This window comes from Erinaceus europaeus, chromosome 3 (assembly GCF_950295315.1).
Source record: "Erinaceus europaeus chromosome 3, mEriEur2.1, whole genome shotgun sequence".
NCBI classification, from domain to species: Eukaryota; Metazoa; Chordata; class Mammalia; order Eulipotyphla; family Erinaceidae; genus Erinaceus; species Erinaceus europaeus.
In genome coordinates this window covers 146,148,188-146,169,320 of record NC_080164.1, presented here as the reverse complement: position 1 = coordinate 146,169,320, position 21,133 = coordinate 146,148,188, and the positions used below count along the sequence as shown (strand labels likewise).

At 41.1% G+C, this 21,133-nt stretch overlaps 1 protein-coding gene across 7 annotated transcripts in view; it reads left to right on the top strand.

Annotated features, from left to right (window-relative positions):
• The window catches only part of SPATA18 (spermatogenesis associated 18), a 39,401-nt gene extending 18,773 nt beyond the window's left edge, over positions 1 to 20,628 (top strand). Inside the window, exons 5-13 of one of the 7 annotated variants that reach the window (XR_009549030.1) lie at positions 556 to 651; positions 2,850 to 3,092; positions 7,501 to 8,062; positions 10,588 to 10,746; positions 12,470 to 12,645; positions 15,294 to 15,467; positions 17,845 to 17,919; positions 19,522 to 19,567; positions 20,443 to 20,628. Coding sequence is in view for 5 of the 7 variants with exons in the window: in XM_060188067.1 (XP_060044050.1) it covers positions 556 to 651; positions 2,850 to 3,092; positions 7,501 to 8,062; positions 10,588 to 10,746; positions 12,470 to 12,645; positions 15,294 to 15,417; positions 17,845 to 17,928; positions 19,522 to 19,567; positions 20,443 to 20,450 (1,498 nt within the window). In the remaining 2 variants the exon portion in view is untranslated. Of the gene's footprint in view, positions 1 to 555; positions 652 to 2,849; positions 3,093 to 7,500; positions 8,063 to 10,587; positions 10,747 to 12,469; positions 12,646 to 15,293; positions 15,468 to 16,911; positions 17,114 to 17,844; positions 17,929 to 19,521; positions 19,568 to 20,442 lie in introns of those variants that run through there. The other 6 variants (XM_060188068.1, XM_060188067.1, XR_009549031.1 and 3 more) reach the window with 6 other exon arrangements.
• The last annotated feature ends 505 nt before the right edge of the window (positions 20,629 to 21,133 follow it).

Below are 21,133 nucleotides of genomic sequence, written 5' to 3'. Positions count from 1 at the left end.
CCTCAGGCTATCTGGGGACACTCTACTTTGAAAGGTGTTTTCTCTCGCTTCACAATGATCTTTCACTGCACCAGGGCAACTTAATTAAGCAGCAATGTCATCATCATACTACTATTATTATTATTATTTTAAGTTTAGATAGGCCATAAGAAATAGCAGTACAAAATAATGAGACTACACTGCAAAAAAAAAAAAAAAAATGGAGAGAGACACAACATCGGGATTTGGTATAACTAGTACTATTGAGCTAGGAAGGAGAAATAGGGACAATTTGAATAGGTATAAATTTCTAATACTAACAGTTAGTCTTTTAGGGGGAGTACTGTAATTTCTTTGCATATGACACCGATATAGGATGCTGGCATGTTTTTGAATGCAAATGCATCATAGTTTTCTTAATATCACCTTATTGAGTACAGATAGATGTCTTATGACTTAATTTTGTTTATGTTGAATTTATATCGAAAGTTCTGACAGAATATATGCCTTGATTTAGAAAGGCTGCCAATTTTGGGGAAAAAAAAATCTGTCTTTAGTCACTGATTTCTCTTACAGTATGGCCACAACTGAAAAGACTCCTGAAGAAAACAAGAACAGATCATCCATATCCCTTTTGGCTGCAGAGGAGGAAATAAATCAGCTAAAAAAGCAGTAAGGAAAAAAAAAATGACAGGATTATTGCAGCCTGCTGATAAACTTAGTTTTATTTTGCCTCCAGGGTTGTAGCTGAGGCTTAGTCTCTGCACTATGAATGCACCATTCCCGGCAGCCATTTTTTTTTCTTTTCTATTTTATTTGACAGGACGGAGAGAAATTGAGAGGGGAGGTGTAGATAGATAAATAGATAGACAGATAGAGAGAAAGAATCCTGCAGGTCAGTTTCACTGCTTGTGACGTGCCCCCTTTGCAAGTGGGGAAGGGGAAGGGCTCAAACCCGGGTCCTTGTTTATGGAAACATGTGTGCTCAACTGGTGTACCGCCACCTGCCCCCTCCCACTGATGAATCTTGAACTTAGATTTTTAATTTCTCCACTAAAATAGGAGAGAATCTATTCACAAAGGGGAATATAAATATCATACATCTCTTTATCACTGCAAAATAATCCTTTACTACTATAGATCATTTAAAAATAAAACATAATGGGGCTGTGTAATGGCACAACTGGCTGAGCACACACACTGCCATCTGTAGAGGCCTGGAGGACTGGGTTCAAACCCCTGGTCCCCACCTGTGGAATGAAGCTTCATGAGCAGTGAAGCAGTGTCTCTCCTATGTCTCCCCTCCCATCTCAGTTTCTCTCTGTATCTGTGAAACAAATGAGTAAGTTAAAAGATACGACATAGTATAGAGGAAACTAAAAGACCTCTTATTTCAGATTCAGTTACTGTAACCAATTGATATTTCTTCCAATTAATAAAAAATAAAAATAATTAAGTCTACTAAATAGGTATGAGAATATAGCTTTGAATTTATTGCTTTTCTCATTTTCTAAGAAAAAATACTGAAGCTTACTTTTTAAATAGATGAATCCTGTTCTATCGCTTCGGTATTTTCCTAGTATTTAATACTTACTTTGATACTAACTTTCAGCATTGAAAAATAACACTGTGACAATTGTGTGTATGTGTGTGTATGTGTGTGACAAGTCTTAGTTTATGTTAGATCATTCTCCAAATAAAAATTTCTGGAGGGGGAAATAAACACTGTTTCTTTAAGGTTATATCATTCTTCATCTTAATTTTGTTCTCTTCCCACTATTTAAAAGAACAAATGGGAGTTGTATTACACACCCACACACCCCTTTATTGCCTTCACACATATTCAGATTTTTTTCAAGGACACCTATAAATCTTAACTTGGAGCACTGTTCCATTTCCCACTTCTATCTCTTTTCTAATTATTTAAATCTCTTATTTGATATACTGTTTCAATTTTTTGACCATAGTACTCAGTATTTTCTATAGTATTGATTCTGTTCATTACTGTTTCTTATATAGCTTTGAATTCTTTTGTTACTTATTTCCTTCTTTCATCCTTCTTAGTCTTACTAATGACTTGTCACTTTACACCGCTCTCATTTTTATGATAGCATATCCTCTTTTTAGGCTTCTGCTATTATTTTATGATGATCATACCTCTTTGTATTTTATGGAGGATACTTATTTTATTCCTGAAGTTTGACTGGCTTGTACTATACATTATGTTCCTAGGATTATATGACTACCTAGTAAAGTAGGTGTTAATCAGTTTCCATTGTAGGCCCCCCCCACCTCCAAATCTGTTTAGAGAGTCAAAGAACTAGTGAGGATAGGAGATTACATTCAATATCTTTGATCAGCTTCCAGAAGCTTCTGGACTAAATTTTGGAAGTCAAATACTTCTAGAGTTTTGCATAAAGTCAGTTCACTATAGACCAGTATGACTTTAATAATCTCACCTACTTTTTATTAGTGGGTCTGCATATGTTTCCGTGGAAACCTTCTCACCTACTTTTTATAAGTGGGTCTGCATGTGTTTCCTTGGAAACCTTTTTCTTTCTTTTTAAAGATTTAATTTATTACACACACACACACACATCAGAGTATTGCTATGGCACCTGTGGTGCTGGGTAAGGAGTCATGAACCTCAGGCATGCAAGTCTACTTCTCTGCCCTGGCTGCCCTGGCAAATTATAGACACTGAGGGGCAGCTGACACTGGCAGGTGTGTTATTTGCTAATCCACATTTATTCCTCTGTGTTAACATTAGAGTTTTCTAATGTAATAATGACATATTAAGTAGATTTAAATATGCCTATTTCTTCTCCCTCCCTTTGTCTTCTTCCATAATTTTTTTTTTTCCTGTTCAGGCTTAAATCTCTTCAAGCTCAAGAGGAAGCCCGCCACAGAAATGCAGAGCACAGGAATCCAGAGCAGCGAGGCCCAGATGTTAAAGTCACACAGAGGAGGAGAATTGGGATGGAGCCAGTAGGTGCTGATAAGTGGAGCATGGACCAGAGCTCAGAAATGCTATCGGATTATGAGAAACAGCTCCGAACACTCAAAGATGAGATAGCAGTTCTGTCTGCTGAAAAAACTGCACTCCAGGGAAGGTCAGACAAATTCTCACATTTTTTTTTTCTTTACAATTCTTTTGTTGAACTAATCATAACAGTCTGACTAGGAAAAAATAGAGTAAAATGGCAACATTGAACCCCAGTCATAAGAGAAACTTTGAATTGTAAAAGAGTTGTTTACCATTGAATGAACTAATGTTTGCCTGAGCCAGATAGCTAGCATGCATGTGGGCTGAAAGTATTGCCTGGGAAGATGGAACTTGGAATTGTAAAAGTTGTTTACTCTGACTGCACCCTTCTGGGAAGAGAAAATATCTTGTAGAGTGTCCACACTTGGGCACTTGGTAATTTAGAGCTGACATTGTAGCTGAAGGGATGAAACTGAGAGGTAGATGGAAAGGAAGTTCTTTGAGTTGCAACCAGATTTAGATAAGTCAGATGTAAGAAATGGTACACAGGTTGAAAGAATATTCCATCACATCAAGATCTTGTTCTTAATTTAGGACTCCCTCTCCAAGGATGCACAGCTGTCATTACTATAGTATTTATTTATCTATTTATTTTTAACCAGAGCACTGCTTAGATCTGGTTTATAGTAGTGCAGGGGATTAAACCTGGGTCTTGAAAGCCTCAGGCATCAGAGTCTCTTTGCATAACCATTATGCTATTTCCCCCACCCAGGACTTTTCCTTTTTCTTTTTTTAAATTTTTACTAGTGATTTAATAATGATTAACATGATTGTAAGATAACAGGGGAACAATTCCACAGTTCTCAACATCAGAGTTCTATGTCCCATCCCCTCTATTGGAAATTTCCCTATTCTTTATCTCTCTCTGAGAGTATGGAACAAAATTCTTTATGGGGTGCAGAAGGAGAAAGGTTTGTCTTCTGTAGTTGTTTCTATGCTGAATATGGATGTTGGCAGGCTGATCCATTACCCCCAGACTGTTTCTACCTTTCCCTAGTGGAGTAGGGCTCTGGAGAGGCATGGTTCTGGGACACACTGGTGAGGTTGTCTGTCCAGGGAGGTCAGGGTGGCATTATGGTAGCATCTGTAACTTGGTGGCTGAAAGGCAGTATGATATAAAGCAAATTGTTCAATAAACAGGAATCCAAAGGTGGGAATAGGGCAAATGAAACTAGGGGTCTTTGTGTGGGAGGAAGCTGGGAAGTCTTTTTTAGTATGTTCCATGTGGGCCATGACTAGTAATTTTTGCCTGAGCCTGATAGTTAGCATGCAGGTAGACTAAAAGTATTATCTCGTGGTCCGGGGGGTGGCACACTGGGTAAGGAATTGGACTCTCAAGCTTGAGGTCCTGAGTTCAATCCCTGGCAGCACATGTATCAGAGTGATGTCTGGTTCTTTCTCTCTCTCCTATCATTTCTCATGAATAAATAAGTAAAAAATATATATATATTTTAAAAAGTATTGTCTGGGAAGATGGTGTCAGAGTTGAGAATAAGACTAGAAAGCTGGGGAGTTGGGTAGTAGCGCAGTGGGTTAAGCACACATGGCGCAAAGCACAAGCACCAGCTTAAGGATCCTGGTTTGAGCCCCCGGCTCCCCACCTGCAGGGGAGTCGCTTCACAAGCGGTGAAGCAGGTCTGCAGGTGTCTATCTTTCTCTTCCCTTCTCTGTCTTCCCCATTTCTCTCCATTTCTCTCTGTCCTATCCAACAACTACTACAGTGAAACAAGGGCAACAAAAGGGAATAATAATAATTAAAAAAGACTAGAAAGCTGGATTAGGGCAGAGAGTAGCTCCCAAATTTGAGAAAAGTATATAAATACCATTAATGGTTAACCCCATTGATCTGACCTAGGGCCCATGTCTGCTCATATTAGCAAAAGAGCCTATGTAACCTCTTAGTCCCTGTCAGTCTAGGCTTATAGTCCATGGTCATGGCTAGGAACATTCTAGGCTGCGCTCATTTCAGGACCATCTTCCTTGAGTGGCATAGTAGATTGACCTAGCCTTCCTTCAGAGAATGAAGCAGTCCCTATTATTGCTGCTCTACAGTGAGGGAAAGGTCCTACAAAGGCCCACAAGAGGGCTTATGATGACATTCCTGATGGAAGTAACCAGTGATGGCGAGGAGAGGAGTCTAGAGGTTTAGAGGTCTAGGCCCATAATATCAATGTGATCTAAGGATTCCCAGACTAGGACCCTAGATGATGGGGTGGCTTGGAATTGACCAAAATGACCATTGTTAAACTGTGCCAGTCTCTTGCCCTTATTCAGTTTTTGTAGTCCTTACTTTATCTCACAAGGTTAGACTTAAAATGATTGAGAGAAGTGAAGTGTGTCTGTGTGTGGGAGTGGGTGGTGGGTGGGAAGGTGTGGAGAGGAGGGTTTCTAGGCCTAAGCACTAAATATTTGATTAGGTACTTAAAATTATTAATTTATTCCCTTTTGTTGCCTTTATTATAGTTATTGATGTCATTGTGGTTGGATAGGACAGAGAGAAATGGAGAGAGGAGGGGAAGACAGAGAGGGGGAGAGAAAGACAGACACTTGCAGACTTGCTTCACTGCTTGTGAAGCGACTCCCCTGCAGGTGGGGAGCTGGGGGCTGGAACCAGTATCCTTACGCTGGTCCTTGCGTTTTGCACCATGTGTGCTTAACCCCCGTGCTACCACCCGACTCCGTTGATTAGGTACTTTATGATGTCTTCTTTAGGTCTTCATATTTGCTTGCTGCACTTATTGAGTCTAAGTCTACTTACAGCAGGTTACTACTTTTGCTTTGAGGTACCTAGTTTCCCCTAACTTATGGATACATGTGCACATACACCTTGCCCTTAGGCCCTGTTCTATATCTAGAGTCTGTAACTTTGTTAGGGAATGGGACATTTGAAATGGATCTAGGGAGTCCTATGAGTTGGAAAGGTCTCACCAGATTATTGGAGTTGGAGGGCTGAGATTTCAGTCTCGGCATCTTTGGATACAGTACTTTTCCTTTTATATCTTACTTTTCTTTTATGGGCTATGTTTCTAAGTGTTCTTGTAAAATTTCTGTCTATAGATGGAACATTAAGAGAGGTCACTCAGTTTTAAAAGAGGGTACAGCAGGATGGTTCTTTTTGAAGTCTATTTTTTAAAAGTATTTATTAGGTAAGCATAGAGAGAAATCTATAGGGAAGAGGAGGACAGAGGGGGAAAGATTGACCGCTCGTGAAGATTTCCCCCCATAGGTGGGGACTAGGGGTTTGAACCCAAGTCCTTGAGCATTGTACCGGTAACATGTGTGCTCAACCTGGTGTACCACCTCTCAGCCCCCAAATCTATGTATTTTGCCTAGTCTCCTTCCACTACTGTTACTACTACTACTACTTCTCCTCCTCCTCCTCCTCTTCCTCTTCTTTTTCCCTATCCACTCCCATTCCGTTCTGCCCTAAACACCCCCCAGCCTCACAATTTACTTAGACTCAGGTGTGCTTATGACTCACTACCACCCCTAATTTTAAGGAGTGGTAATTTTAACTCCTCCAGAGCTGTGCTAGTACCAGCTTATATTGGCTCCTAAGCTCTCGACCATGCCATTTCTGCCTAGCCTCATGTTCAGTGCCATCTGGTGCCTTGAAGTTGGGCACAGTGCTGCTGCACCATGGAAATAGGCAAGCTTTAGAAACAAGGGCTTTCCCCCAAAACACCTTCCCACCCCACTTTTTCCTCTTTAGAGAATTTGCTTTGCAGTTAGTTGCCTACTGCTCCAGAGATTTCTCCATACAACTTCCTTTTTGATGGGGAGTATTTCTTTTCAACTATTCTGATAATTTACTTTGTACTTGTAACAAAATACTTTTCACTGTTAGGGTGCTTTCCAATCCACCAAGTACTTATACACATATTAGTTTATCTGATCTTCCAATTCCCAATCTGCAAATAGGGCAAAAATCATGCAGGTGAAAACTGGGGCTCTGGATAGGAATACTGACTGTGAACAGTTCCATGCCTCTGAAACGGTAGAGCTGGGGGAACAAAGATGTCCCGTCTCAGCCTCTGTCCAGAGTTCATCCTATTTGACCCCCTGAGGCTCCTGTGGTGTGTTGGTACCCCAGAGACTGGGCCTCTTTGATTCTAGCTTGCTTTTGTCACTCTGGAGACATCTGGTTCTCTTTTCTGAGCTTCACTTTCCTCACTTGCAAAGTGATTGACAATCAACACTGATTGTCTCATGGGCTGCGTAAAGGAAAAAAATGGGGGTGCTGAGAAGTACTTTAGAAATTCTAACTCATTATGCAAGTATGTTATTCGAGGTTTTTGGTTGAGGTCTTAGTTGAAGCTTTGTGGAGACAGGACTTCTCAAGGTGGCAGGAGGTAGAGACAGGATCCTGGGTTCCTGGGCATCATTTGCAAATAATGTGGGAAGAAGAAGCAAGAGTCCAGTGAGGAGAGAGGAGTGAATTAGAGCTCATCTCTGACTGACTCTTGCTTTTCCAGCAAGTCCTCCAGGAGTCGGTCAACCAGTCCTGGCCCCCCCAGCCGCAGCCAGAGCCAGAGCCGCCGCCAGAACGAGAGACGGTGCAGCAGCGACCGGAGGCACCGCAGCGACAGCCGGGACAGCCGCGGCCGGAGCCTCAGCCGCAGTCGGAGAGACAGTCGGAGAGACGGCCGAAGAGAGGGCCGGAGAGACGGCCGGAGAGACAGCCGCGACCGGAGGGACAACTGCGACCGGAGTCGCGAGAGGAAGGACAGCCGTGAGAGGAAGGACAGCCGCGAGAGAAAGGACAGTCGGGAGAGGAAGGACAGCCGCGAGAGGAGGGGCAGCGGCAGCGGCAGCCGTAGCCGCAGCCGCAGCAGGTCCACCAGTCCCTCTGGGGCCTTGAAGGTCAGGACACCTTCCCCGAATCGCGCCAAGCTGTCCAGCGTGGCTCGCAAGGCCGCGCTCCTGTCCCGGTTCAGCGACGCCTACTCCCAAGCTCGCCTGGACGCACAGTGCTTGCTGCGCCAGTGCATCGACAAAGCCGAGATGGTGCAGCGGATCATCTACATCGCCACTGTGGTAGGTGGCACTCATGCCCTTGGCTGGACTCGAGGCCTGGTTGGGGGACAGCAGTGAGGTAAAATAAATGAGTAAGGGGCCTAGTGATGGCACACCTGGTTGAGTGTACATGCTACAATGCACAAGGACACAAGTTCAAGCCCCTTGATCCCTGCCTGTAGGGGAAAAGCCTTGCTAGTGGTGAAGCAGTGCTGCAGGTGTCTCTCTGTCTCTACCCCTTTCTATAAACCCCATTCCCTCTCAACTTCTGGCTCTCTATCCAATAAAGATGATAATGATAAAAAAAACCAAAAACCCTAGATGATAGAGCTTATAAAGACTTAGATTCTGAAGCCGCTGAAGGAAACTTGGAATTTCCATTGGGCCTTTCTTCCCCCTTCTTTTCTTACACTAGTCCTTGCGCTTTGCGCCACGCGCCTTTAACCCTCTGAGCTACCGCCCAACCCCCCCTTTCCTTCGTAAACATATTTGCATGAATCACTTCCCCCAAACCGTAACTACTCATATGTATTAATATTTATATCGATCAGACATCTGTTGAGATACCCATAAATGTAAGACTATCTCGAAGGAGTAGATAACTAAATTGATTTGCATAAAAGAATCTACCAGCATGGGCATATGGACCTCCCCAGTGGACATATTATTGCTGATAGCTACTATTTGGCTGATTTCCTTTTCTTCTTAGAAAAAGCAGAAGGAGGGGACCGGGCTGCGATGCACCAGGTTAAGCATACATGTTTCTATGCTTAAGGACTCTGTTGCCAACTCCTGGTCCCCTTTATGGGGAGGGGGGCGCTTCACAAATGGTAAAGGAGTGCTGCAGGTGTCTCCTTCTCTCTCCTCTATCTCCCTTTCTCTTCTCAATGTCTCTTTCTCCTTTCAAATACAGAAAGAAAGAAAGAAAGAAAGAAAGAAAAACAAGGAAACTCTGACATCTTTTTCTTGTCTGTTTAATGACCTAGAGTAGTATCTGAAACTGCTAGTACACTGGCTACTTAAGTATGCTGGGTTAAAAGTACTCAGATAATTCTGAATTCACAACGTTTTGCTTTTGTTCTGTGCATACTGTATTGCAATATTAAGTCTTTTCTTTTAAAAATTTACTTACTGGGACTGAGTGGTGGCACACCTGGTTGAGCTCACATGTTATAGTGCCCAAGGACCCAGGTTCAAGCTCCCGGTCCTCACCTGCAGGGGGAAAGCTTCTCAATTGGTGAAGTAGGGTTGCAGGTACCTCTCTGTCTCTCTCCCTATTTCCCTCTTTCCTCTTGATTTTTGGATGTCTCTATTTAATAAGTAAAGATAATAAAAATTAAAAAAAATATTTTGTCTCTCTGTCTCTCTCCCTATCTCCCTCTTTCCTCTTGATTTTTGGATGTCTCTATTTAATAAGTAAAGATAATAAAAATTAAAAAATAAAATTTATCTATTTATCTAATAGAGAAAGACAAATCTAGAGAGAAGGGGGAATTAGAGAGGGAGAGAGATACCTGCAGCTCTGCTTCGCTACTATTGAAGCTTTCCCTCTGCAGAGGGGAAGTGGGGACTTGAACCTGAGTCCTTGAGCATTATAACATGTACTCAACTGGCCTCTTAAATTGTTTTTCTGAGGATAATTGTACATCAGCTGGCCTCTTAAATTGTTTTTCTGAGGATAGTTAAATATTATAAAACAAAACATGGATATGAGCTATTGAACTTTATCCTGCACTTATTAATATACGTTAGTAGATTATGACTCATGGGCTATATTTGGTCCTGGCCTATATTTCTAGCAGAAATGCCCTCTAACAGTTGAGAATTTAAGGGTGGGTTTATATTTTCAAAGGATTAGAAAAAAAAGGTGACATACGGTATGGACCTGCAAGACCTAAACTGTCTACTGGTTTCCTTTTTACCAATTCCTAGTTTGCATAATTAGGTATCTTGTATTGAGTTGGTCAAAGTTCTTTAAGTTTAGAGACTGGATCTTTCCAGTCTGGATCCAGACTGGATCTTAAAATTGAGTTTTCCCAGAGTACACTGTGTAACAGTCATTTAGTAAGCATTTATTGGATTAACATATACCAGCAGCCATGGCACACTCTTGATGTGTGTTTATATAAATCACGAAGACTAGTTTGGTAATTTTTTTGATTTCTTGACCAGTATTGTGATACCACTGTGGGGGGTCCTTACATTAACTAGCACTTCTCCAAATATGTATGTAACCACAGATGGTTGGTTTCTTTGAACCTCTACTCTATTCTGCTTCCTGTATTCAGGACTACCAGAACAACTGTCAGCTGCTTTAAATTAGTGAATGTGGATAGTCATATCTGTGCTAATGTACTTTTCAAAATGTACACCTGCATTTTCTCCCAAATTAAAAATTGTTTTGGCCATTGTGTTTAGTTACCAGAGGACCAACGCAATGTTGAATTTTTGATGGGTAATATTTCTTCTTTCCTCGCTTTGAACTTCTCTAGCTTTTCCCACCACTACCTCCACCCAATAAATATGCTGTTTTTTTGTATGTGCAGGAGGCCTTCCATGTCGCTAAAATGGCATTCAGACATTTCAAGATCCGTGTGAGGAAATCCTTGACACCATCTTATATTGGGTCAAATGACTTTGAGGATGCTGTCTCAGAATATATCATTTGTCATCTTGATCTATATGATTCTCAAAGCAGTGTTAATGTAAGTTGTTTAGGCTCTTATTGGGACTGGTTTGTTGCTATCTGTTAGAGCTCAGGAGTCATTTCAGTGTTTACCCTCTATGTAGTGAAAGAACTGAAATGATTACATTTAACTTGTAGAATCATTTACTTAATTGGATGTCCCTTCTTAGACTTTTTATGGGGAAAAAATGCGTTGAGTTGTTAGATGGGTCCTTAAGTTGGAAAATAATTTACTAGAGGATTTTTTTTTTCTTCTTTTGCTACCAGGATTATTGCTGAGGCTTGGTGTAGGCACTACAAATCTACTGTTCTGGCAGCCATTTTTTTTTTCCTGCTTCACTGCTCATGAAGTATCTTCCCTGCAGGTGGGGAGCTGGGGTTTGAACCCAGATCCTTGCGTGTGATCGTATATGTGCTTAACCAAGTGTGCTACTGCCTGCCCTCCTATGAGAGTTCTTAAGAGCAGTGGACTTTGGGAATGATAGGTCTAGATTTATACCTTTACCCTGTCATGTATCAGCTGTGTGACCTTGCACAATCATTTAATCATTTCTCTGTACTTTAGTTTTCTAATTCTTCCTTTCCTTTTCTTTCTACCTTCCCTTCTTTCTTCCTTTCTTTGCTTTCTCTCTCTTTCTCTCACTCATTCTTTCTTGGAACCATGGTCAATGCTATTCACCATTCCCAGATCTACATTATTTTTTCATTCAGATAATGAGAAACAGTGTGTGTGTGTGTGTGTGTGTGTGTGTGTGTGTGTGTGTGTGTGTGTGTATGAGTGTGTGTGTGTGTTACAACACCACAGCTTTCCCTGGTACCATGCCACTCCCACTCCCACATGGCATAGGGACTCAAACCTGGGCAGCACATTTGGCATAGTAATGCCCTACCTGGTGAGCTATCCCTCCACATAAATTTTATAATCTTTAAGTGTGAGCAACAATGTTAATGATACAGAGTTCTTGAGAGGAATGAAAGAAAGCAGGTAATATGTTTAGTACAAGACACAGCACACAGTAAACTTGCAACAGAAGGAAGCTATAAAAGTCATTATTATTTCAGGTACAGGCAAGTCTTGAGAGCTCTGTCTTGGTCTATCATTCTAATTGTCTCAGAAAAAAAAGGAAAAAATAAATAAAAGGCACTAATAATTTTTTTCTTTGTTTTTGGAGGCTCTCTTGAGCTGTAATGTCATTTGTTCTCTGTGTCTTTTTCCCTCTTCTTTCACCAATGAGTTCTTTCTTCTTCTTTTTTTTTTTTTGCCTCCAGGGTTATTGCTGGGGCTCAGTGCCTGCACCATGATTCCACTGCTCCTGGAAGCCTTTTTTCCCTCCCTTTTGTTGCCCTTGTTGTTGTAGCCTTGTTGTGGTTATTATTGTTGTTGATGATGTGTTCTTTGTTGGATAGGACAGAGAGAAATGGAGAGAGGAGGGGAAGACAGAGGGGGAGAGAAAGATAGACACCTGCAGACCTGCTTCACCGCCTGTGAAGTGACTCCCCTGCAGGTGGGGAGCCAGTGGCTCTAACCGGGATCCTTACGCTGGTCCTTGCGCTTTGTGCCACGTGCGCTTAACTCGCTGCGCTAACTGCTTGACCCCGAGTTCTTTCTTTTTAGAACATGCACTACCTTTCTAGTTCGCTTGTTTTACTCCTATGCTCCTTTCCTACCTCCCATCAGCCATAATTTGCCTAGGGTTCTCAGAGACTCATAGGCTGATTAATGCCTTCTTTTTGTTTTTCAGGATGTGATCCGAGCCATGAATGTCAATCCCAAGATTTCCTTCCCTCCTGAAGTTGACTTTTGCCTCCTCAGCAATTTCATCCAGGAGATATGTTGCATTGCCTTTGCAATGCAGACTTTAGATCCACCCCTAGACATTGCATTTGGGGCTGATGGAGAAATTTTTAATGAATGCAAGTAAGAGAATTAGGAGCAATAGCTAAGGAATTCTTTACAAATACACAATCGTGTTTCTTTCCTGGGAATAATTTGGTAAACATAACTCTAGGTGGGGAAGTCCATAGGCATTACCTCTTTCCTAGGCCTGCAGAACATAACCGGGAGTTTGTAGTAATGACTGACTTTCTATGTCTAGGACTTCATAGAACAAATCTAGTCTTTGGGGGGATGAAGTGAGGGTGGGGAAGCCCTGGCAGCCTTTCATACATTTGAAAGCGATTTCTCAAATTCTCTCTTTTTGGTCTCAAATAGGTTGCAGAGGGTTTATTCCATGTGAAGGGGTTTGAGACTTCTTGACAACTAAATTGGATTTATTTATCATTGAATAGAGACAGAGAGAAACTGAAAGGGGCAGGGGAGAGAAAGAGGGAAAGAGACAGAGAGACACTTGCAGCCCTACTTCACCACTCATGAAGCTTTCCCCCTGCAGGTGGGGACCAGGGCCTTGAACCCAGGTCCTTATGCACTGTAATGTGTGCACTTAACCAGACTAGTTTCCATGACCTGTGGTTCATATCCTTCTGAGTGTTTCTCTTCAAAGAAAGTGTCCTGGCTGGCAAAACAGCTCACTTGGATTGTGTGCTGCTTTGCTGTGTGCCTGATCTAAGTTTGCGCCCAGCACCCACAGCCTTGATGGAAGCTTGGTCTCTTTCACCCTCTTTCTCTTTCTGCTGTTGTTGAGGTGGTCTGGTGTCGGGCTGCACCGCGGAGAAGAGAGCGGACGTCCAGAGCAAAGGGGTACACAGATCTTTATTATAGGATGGGGGGGGAGGTTTGGTTCAGACCACGTGGAGCCAGCCAGCAATGGCCGACCACGGGGGGAGAGCAGGGAGCGAGACCTCAGAGAGGGAGAGCCGAGAGCCCAGAGAGAGAGAGGGGAGGGGTGAGGGGGCTTTTTATTGGGCGACAACCAGGGGTGCCGTGTAGGGCCAGGATTGGTTGAAAGGGGGCACTCTAGGATTTAGCGGGGCATAGAAAAACCTGGGGGCGGAGCCAGGATTGGTTGAAAGGGGGCACTCTAGGATTTAGCGGAGCATAGAAAAACCTGGGGGCGGAGACTGCATCAGAATAAGTCCTCAGCAACATTCTGCCTCACTGTCTCTATGTTTAAAAAAATTTCCAAACTATATACCATTCTTTGGTTTGAGCTGACCAGCATAGAGTGACATTTTTATTTTTATTCTCTAACTTATTTATAGTATTTTTGAGTCATATAATACCATTGGTTTATTTTGAGTTTAACTAAAATCTGCCATATATCCTTATGTTGTTATTCAGTCATTTATTATCTTAACCTAAGCAATAGAGTTTTTTTCCATCAAGGTTATCTCTGGGGATTGGTCCCATCATAATGAACCCACCGCTCTAGCAGCCATTTTCCCTTTCTTTTCTCTTCTTTTTTATTTTTTTATTTTTTATTATACTTATTTATTGATTCCCTTTTGTTGCCCTTGTTTTTTTTATTGTTGTAGTTATTGATGTCGTCATTGTTGGATAGGACAGAGAGAAATGGAGAGAGGAGAGAAAGACAGAGGGGGAGAGAAAGATAGACACCTGCAGACCTGCTTCACCGCTTGTGAAGCGACTTCCCGGCAGGTGGGGAGCCGGGGGCTCAAACTGGACTCCTTACTCCAGTCTTTGTGCTTTGCGCCACGTGCGCTTAACCTGCTGCGCTACCACCCGATTCCTTTTTTCTTTTCTTTTCTTTTCTTTTCTTTTCTTTTCTTTTCTTTTCTTTTCTTTCCTTCCTTCCTTTCTTCCCCCTTTTTTTTTCTTGACACATCAGATAGAAATTGAGAGAGGAAGGGAAGGTAGAGAAAGAGACCTGCAGACCTTTTTCACCACTTTTGAAGCTTCCCCCTCTGCAGATGGGGGGAGCAAGGGCATGAACCCTGGGTCCCTGAGCATTGGTAATGTGTGTACTTAACTGGGTGCTCCATCTATGCCCACAATATTTTTTAGGTTCAATTGCAGGACCATATTATGCATCCATATTACATTGTGTCTTTTGGGACTCTGCTTATTGTACCAAACTGTTGAGCTATTTTCCATACTGTCATCTGTTATTTTCCTACATTTTCTTCATCCCTGAGTATTTTTTTCTCAATTTTATGAAAGTTATTGGTCAATAAGTTTTATCACAGCAATGAGAGACAGCCTTTCACATCTTCATTCAGAGTTTCATTGATCTATTAATTACTCCTCTTTCAATATGACCGTTGAGCCAGTTTTCACTCCTGCTACTTAGAATTAATCATCTAATATTTCTCTTCTTTTCTTCACATAAATATCATGAGAAATCTTGTGGGAACCTTATAGGACATCAGTAATTCACATCTGTAACTTTTCCCTTAATTTTAAATTTTATAATCCAGAAGCTAGAAGGAACAAAATTAGCCCGACATGACTTGTTCTTAGTGACTCTGTGCAGAGTCCTCTGGCTCCTTTAATAAGAATCCACAAGCACTTGTTTAAATAACAGTGTTGAGATCCCTATTTATCTAGATCTGAGTAGAATCAAGAAAATCTATAGTGATGTTTGTTCCCCAATTATGGTACCTCACTGCTTAACTTCTCTCTCTTGTTCTTGTGTGTGCTTCAAACAGGTACCGTCGCAGCTATGACTCCGATTTCACTGCTCCCTTAGTCTTTTATCATGTGTGGCCTGCGCTCATGGAGAACGACAATGTCATTATGAAAGGAGAAGCTGTCACCAAGAGAGGGGCTTTTGTACGGTGGCCTTGCATAGTGACAATTCGTCCCAAGTGTTTGATTCACAAGTTCGAGAACATTTATAAACCCAGAGATTCTATAAAAGAAGTTCATAAAAATTTGAGATTTTAATACAAAGGAGAGGAAAGGGACTGACTGGAGAAGAACAGATTTTTTTTTTTTTTTTGGTTCTTCTAGGATTCTTCAGAACTTCCTGAAAATAATTTCCTCGTTACTTTATAAGATGGCACTAGTCCTATTTGCTGCCTCTGCCTTAGAAATAGCATGCTACTATAAAGGAAAACCCACTGAGTTTACTTTATTGGAATTTTTCTAAAGTGATAAGCATTTAAATAGAGAAATTAATTGGAAACCTTACAAATGTATAAGCATTTAAAAGTGCACTTTCAGGAAGCATTTTGCCAAAATTTTACTGACAGTTCTCCATTTGGGAAATAATGAATATGCCCTATTTTCCTCTCCTTGGTATGATGCCTGGGCATGGGGGAGGGATGCAGGAAAAAGGGCAAAGGAGTTGTGGGAAGTGAGGAGCCATAGTAGTCTCAGAAGGCTACTTTCTGCAGACATGAGGTGTAAATCATTTTGAACATGTTAAATAACTGAGCAGGCTTCAAAATGGAGTTTTGAGTATCCAAATGTGTGAAAGTGTGTCAGGAGCATTAGGTGTTGAGATTGATGGCTGTGGTGTTTGTATATTGATCAAGATGACATTATGGAGTTTTTATCTTGCCCTTCTTAGAGCTAAATAAATTCTGAAATGGATTTCAGTCGAGATCAAAACTACCACCTGAGTGGTATTTCTCTTTGAATTGATAATAGGGGAAGTATTTTGTAGAAGCTTTTCACACATATGATGGAGCAAGGAAGCAATGCATTTTAAGGGCTTAAGAAAAATTTTTAAAATTTTTATTTATTTATTAATGAGAAAGGAGAAGAGAGAAAAAGCAGACACCACTCTGGTAGATATGTTGTCTGGGATAAATCTGAGAATCTCATGCTTGAGAGTCCAATGCTTCATCTACTGTGTCATCTCCTGGACCACAAGAAAAAAAAAATTTTAATGCTTAAATATTCCTGTTTCAGATAGTTGATAGAATTTCATTAAGAAATTTTATGCTGTGGAAGTTGAGCCCATGGAAATTTGGTTATGTTAATCTAACATCTACATGTCCTCTATAATTAGAATATGCTTATAAAACAGTCTTCTTGACCCTACAGCTATCATCATTTGCTAAGACTATCTGCATTATTACAGACTATCTGTACATTATTATTATTATTACATTATTATTATTATTACACTATTACAGACTATCTGCATTACTACAGACTATCTGTACATTATTATTATTATTACATTATTATTATTATTACACTATTACAGACTATCTGCATTGCAGTTTGAAATGGGGGGGGCATATGGTCGCTGTCCTTGTGTTCTTTCTGCATTAAGTAGCAGTTAAGCTTTTAATTTCCTTCTCTCCCATCCAGTACCATCACCATTTGCCCACATTTAAATTCCTAAGCAAAATGAGACTACTCTAAAAGGAAGAACTTGGAAGAGCAAAGGGTTGACTCAAGGAAACTTAAAAAATTTTTTTTTATATATTTATTTTCCCTTTTGTTACCCTTGTTGTTTTTATTGTAGTTGTTATTGATGTTGCATAGGACAGAATGAAATGGAGAGAGGAGGGGAAGACAGAAAGGGGGAGAGAAAGACACCTGCAGACCTGCTTCATCGCATGTGAAGTGACTCCCCTGCAGGTGGGGAGCTGGGGGCTCGAACCAGGATCTTTCAGCAGGTCCTTGCGCTTTCCGTCATGTGTGCTTAACTTGCTGTGCTACCACCTGACTCCCTCAAGGAAAGCTTTTGCTAGTGAAATCTCACTTCAGTGAATGTAGTTTTCTTATTCATTAATGTATAGAGAGTATATAGCCAGAAGTGGTGAGTATATAGCCAGCAGTGGTGGTTAATTCAATCACTCATCTGTTGCACTCAGTACTTATTATTCAGTAGCTATTTTGGTCCTGAGCACTGTGCTTAGGTGTTGGGGACCCAGCAATGTACAGAATGATACAAAACCCTGCCCACAGGAAGATTATATCCTCTCACACTTGCAATCATGAATATAATTCCTAAAGTTTATTCATTAAAAAAATTCCTAGCACCAAAAGTTTGAACTTCCAAGAATTCAATGTAATGAGATTTTATTTGAGAGACTCTGAAGTTACTGTCAAATACTGAAGTTACTGTCAAATACTGGGCAGCATAGGAAATGACAAGAGTGTACCTAAGGCTGATGTCCAGCAGTCGGCAGTGTAGACAGTCATAGCAGTCAAACCTTTCATTCTGTGGAATATGCATATTGTTTTAAGTCACATGTGCTTTCACAAAGGCTTTACTATCTTCTCTGTCTTTTTCAGTGGAATTCGGTTCGACCTATAAGTCGATGTCGAAGCAGGAGTTTAAGTCCTGTCTACCCCCATAACCACATTGGTGTAAGCATGGTATTTATCTGTGTAGTCACTTTTACATATATTGTCCTAGAATTATCACTTTGATTCAACATGCATGTAGATAAGAGATGTTGGATCACAACCCAGGTGTGATCTGAAACTGGTTCCCAGACATAGAGGGCAAGGAGAGACTGAAGAAAAGGGACACCTCTCCAGGTGGCTAGATGACAGTTTTAATGACCAAAGGAACTTACATGTAAGTCTTCATTTTGGGTAGCTATGAGACAGTCATGTTCTGCATCTGCATTCCAAATCTGAATGGTTTTTATAGAAGCTTTAACTGGATAGAGTCATGTGTACTGTTGAGATAACCTCAGTAACACATTTTATGGCAGGTCCATTTCCTTGGGCAGCTTTTAGGATGGGAAGACAAGGAGAACTTTCACTTCTGGGGACCACAGTAACTCAGGCATGCACTGGCTAAGAGAGTGATTCCCTATGCATTAAAAAGGGGAAGAGAACAGGGTTAGTGATTCTCTATGAGACAAGTAAATAAACACAGACTAGATTGCATTTCTGCATAAAAATAACCGAGGCTCCAGGAATGTGATGCTCTCTGAGAAAGATATCAGACAATTTCGCACCATTCTGACAGGCAGGGTGGCAAAGTCCTGAAAAGGTGTCATAGTGTTCTCTTTGTCAGAGGTTAAATAAAAGGTGTCATAGAGGTGTCATAGTGTTCTCTTTGTCAGAGGTTAAATAATCTATGTCTGTGCATTTCTGCAGCCATTACACCTATCTGACCGAATAAATTATAAACCACAGTGATTTTCAGAATCAGTGACTACCTTTCTTCTCATGAGCCTCATCATCTACACAACTGATTTAAGCTTTCTTGGTTGAGTGATAGGGTCACTCAGGGCTCACTTGTGTCTTTATGTGATTTGATAAAAATGACTCATCACAACATTTCTGTTTGGATAATATGCAGGTTATCCTATCAAGGCAATGGTAGAGCCTAGGGCCACTCTATTCGGGAGGACAGCTTTCCTTATTAGAAATACTCCTGTCTGTCTTGTGACCTGCCTTGATAGGGTGGCATCTGGGATAGATGACAAACTTCATTTAAAGTAACTTCCAGCGATTATTTGGCCATTTTAACTGTAATTTGTTAATCATCATCATAATAGTAATTCTAACTTTCTTGAAAGCATTTAATTCAACGTGACTAGTGAGCGTCAGCTCTTAAAAGTCTTTCAGCAACCATTCAAACAAGCAAGGCAATTGAGCACAGATTTTAATAAATACTATATTTTAAACCAAATTGAATGTCATTTACTTCAGGGAATATAAAAGTAATCAAATCACAGTGCTCAATCTTGGGGGGGTATCATACTTTTTAGAATAGCAATTTAGCTGGTTTCAGGGAAAACATATCAAACTCTTTGAACTCCATTACTATGATAATTTTTTTTTTGTAAACCAGAGCACTGTTCAGCTCTAGCCTGTGGTGATGGGGGGGGGGGGGATTGGACCTGGGACTTTGAGCCTCAGGCATGAGAGTCTCTTTGCATAACCATTATGCTATCTACCCTGCCTCCCCATTTACTGTGTAATTCACATTGCACTTTTATATTTTTCTAGATATCTCGAAGCCGAAGTCCATCTCCAATAAGATGTGGATTGCCAAGTAAGTGGGATAGTTTATTTTTTATTCATGATTTAGCATTGTCTTACAGAATCACCCAATTTTAGGAGTCTTTTCATATCCATACTTGGAGCATTTAAGTCATTACATCCCTCACCAAAGTTGTGTGTCCAAGTGGGATAGTTTAGATGCATCAAGCTTTCTGCTCTTCAGTACTCTTTCCTGCTTTGTAGGGAACACATTTTACTCCCACTTCATATCTTCAATTCTGGGCTTTTCTACTGATGGTGCCCAAGCTGGACCCTTAGGTGGTCTAGAAGAAGCCTCCAATTGAGAGATTTTATTGACATGAACCTAGGTAACTACCCTCCCTTCTTCCCTTCCTCCCTTCCTTCCTCCCTTCCTCCCTCCCTCCCATCCTTCTTCCCTTCCTTCCTCCCTTCCTCCCTCCCTCCCTCCCTCCCTTCCTTCCTTCCTTCCTTCCTCCCTTCCTCCCTTCCTTCCTTCCTTCCTTCCTTCCTTCCTTCCTTCCTTCCTTCCTTCCTTCCTCCCTCTTTCCCTCCCTCCCTCCCTTCCTTCCTTTCCTTCATTCCTTCCCCCCTCTCTTTCTTTCAGCTCTGGTTTATGATGGTGGGGGATGGGGATTGAACCTGGTACTTTGGAGCCTCAGGCATCAGAGTCTCTTTGCATAACCATTATGTTATCTAGCCCCACCCTCTTTCATTTGTTTTTTAAAAAGAGATTCATTTATTTGCAAGAGAGAGAATATGCCAGTACATCACGGTGACACTTGCAATTCCAGGAATCAAATTCAAATCTGACATACCACTTCCCAGCCTGTACCACTTTTTCATTTAGAGCCTTCCCAAAGAAAGTCTATGAAAACGACCATAGTGATATACTCTCTTTCTCCCTAGGATTTTAAAACCACCGGTCATGTTCCTTTGTCACAGTACATCTGCAGCTGCTGCCGCCCTCCCCAGTGCCTCCACTTGCCTGCTGTGTCTGCCTCAGACCTCACTTAAGATAATGTGAAAAGGCAATTCTGTGTATCACTCCACACAGAGAGTTAAATGCTTTGGCTTAGCGCATTTGTAACACCAGCTATATTGCATTTTATTTTATTTTTTAGATACCAATTCCATTAATTTTATAAAAAAAGATTGCATAGGTGTTTAGGATTATATTCATTTGAAGCAAGTCCATCACATAGGCTCAGGGTTTTCATCCCAAAATACTAGACTTTTTTTTTTTTTAAATACCAACTATATGAACCAAAGTGAAAAATCTTTACTATGCTGAGTCAAAAAAAAAAGGTCATTTTAGTTTACAATTTCATCTTAAATGTTATACTTGCTGGATTCACTTTTAACTCAAGACCAATTTTGGTATTTAAAAATTTTTTAAATTTGTTATTGGATAGAGACAGAGAGAAATTGAGAGTGAAGGGGGAGATAGAGAGGAAGAGAGACAGAGAGACACCTGCAGACCTGCTTCACTGCCTGTGAAGTGACTCCCATGCAGGTGGGGAGCTGGGGCCTCGAACCCGGATCCTAAACAGTCCTTGAGCTTTGCGCCACGTGCGCTTAACCCACTGCAGTACCGCCT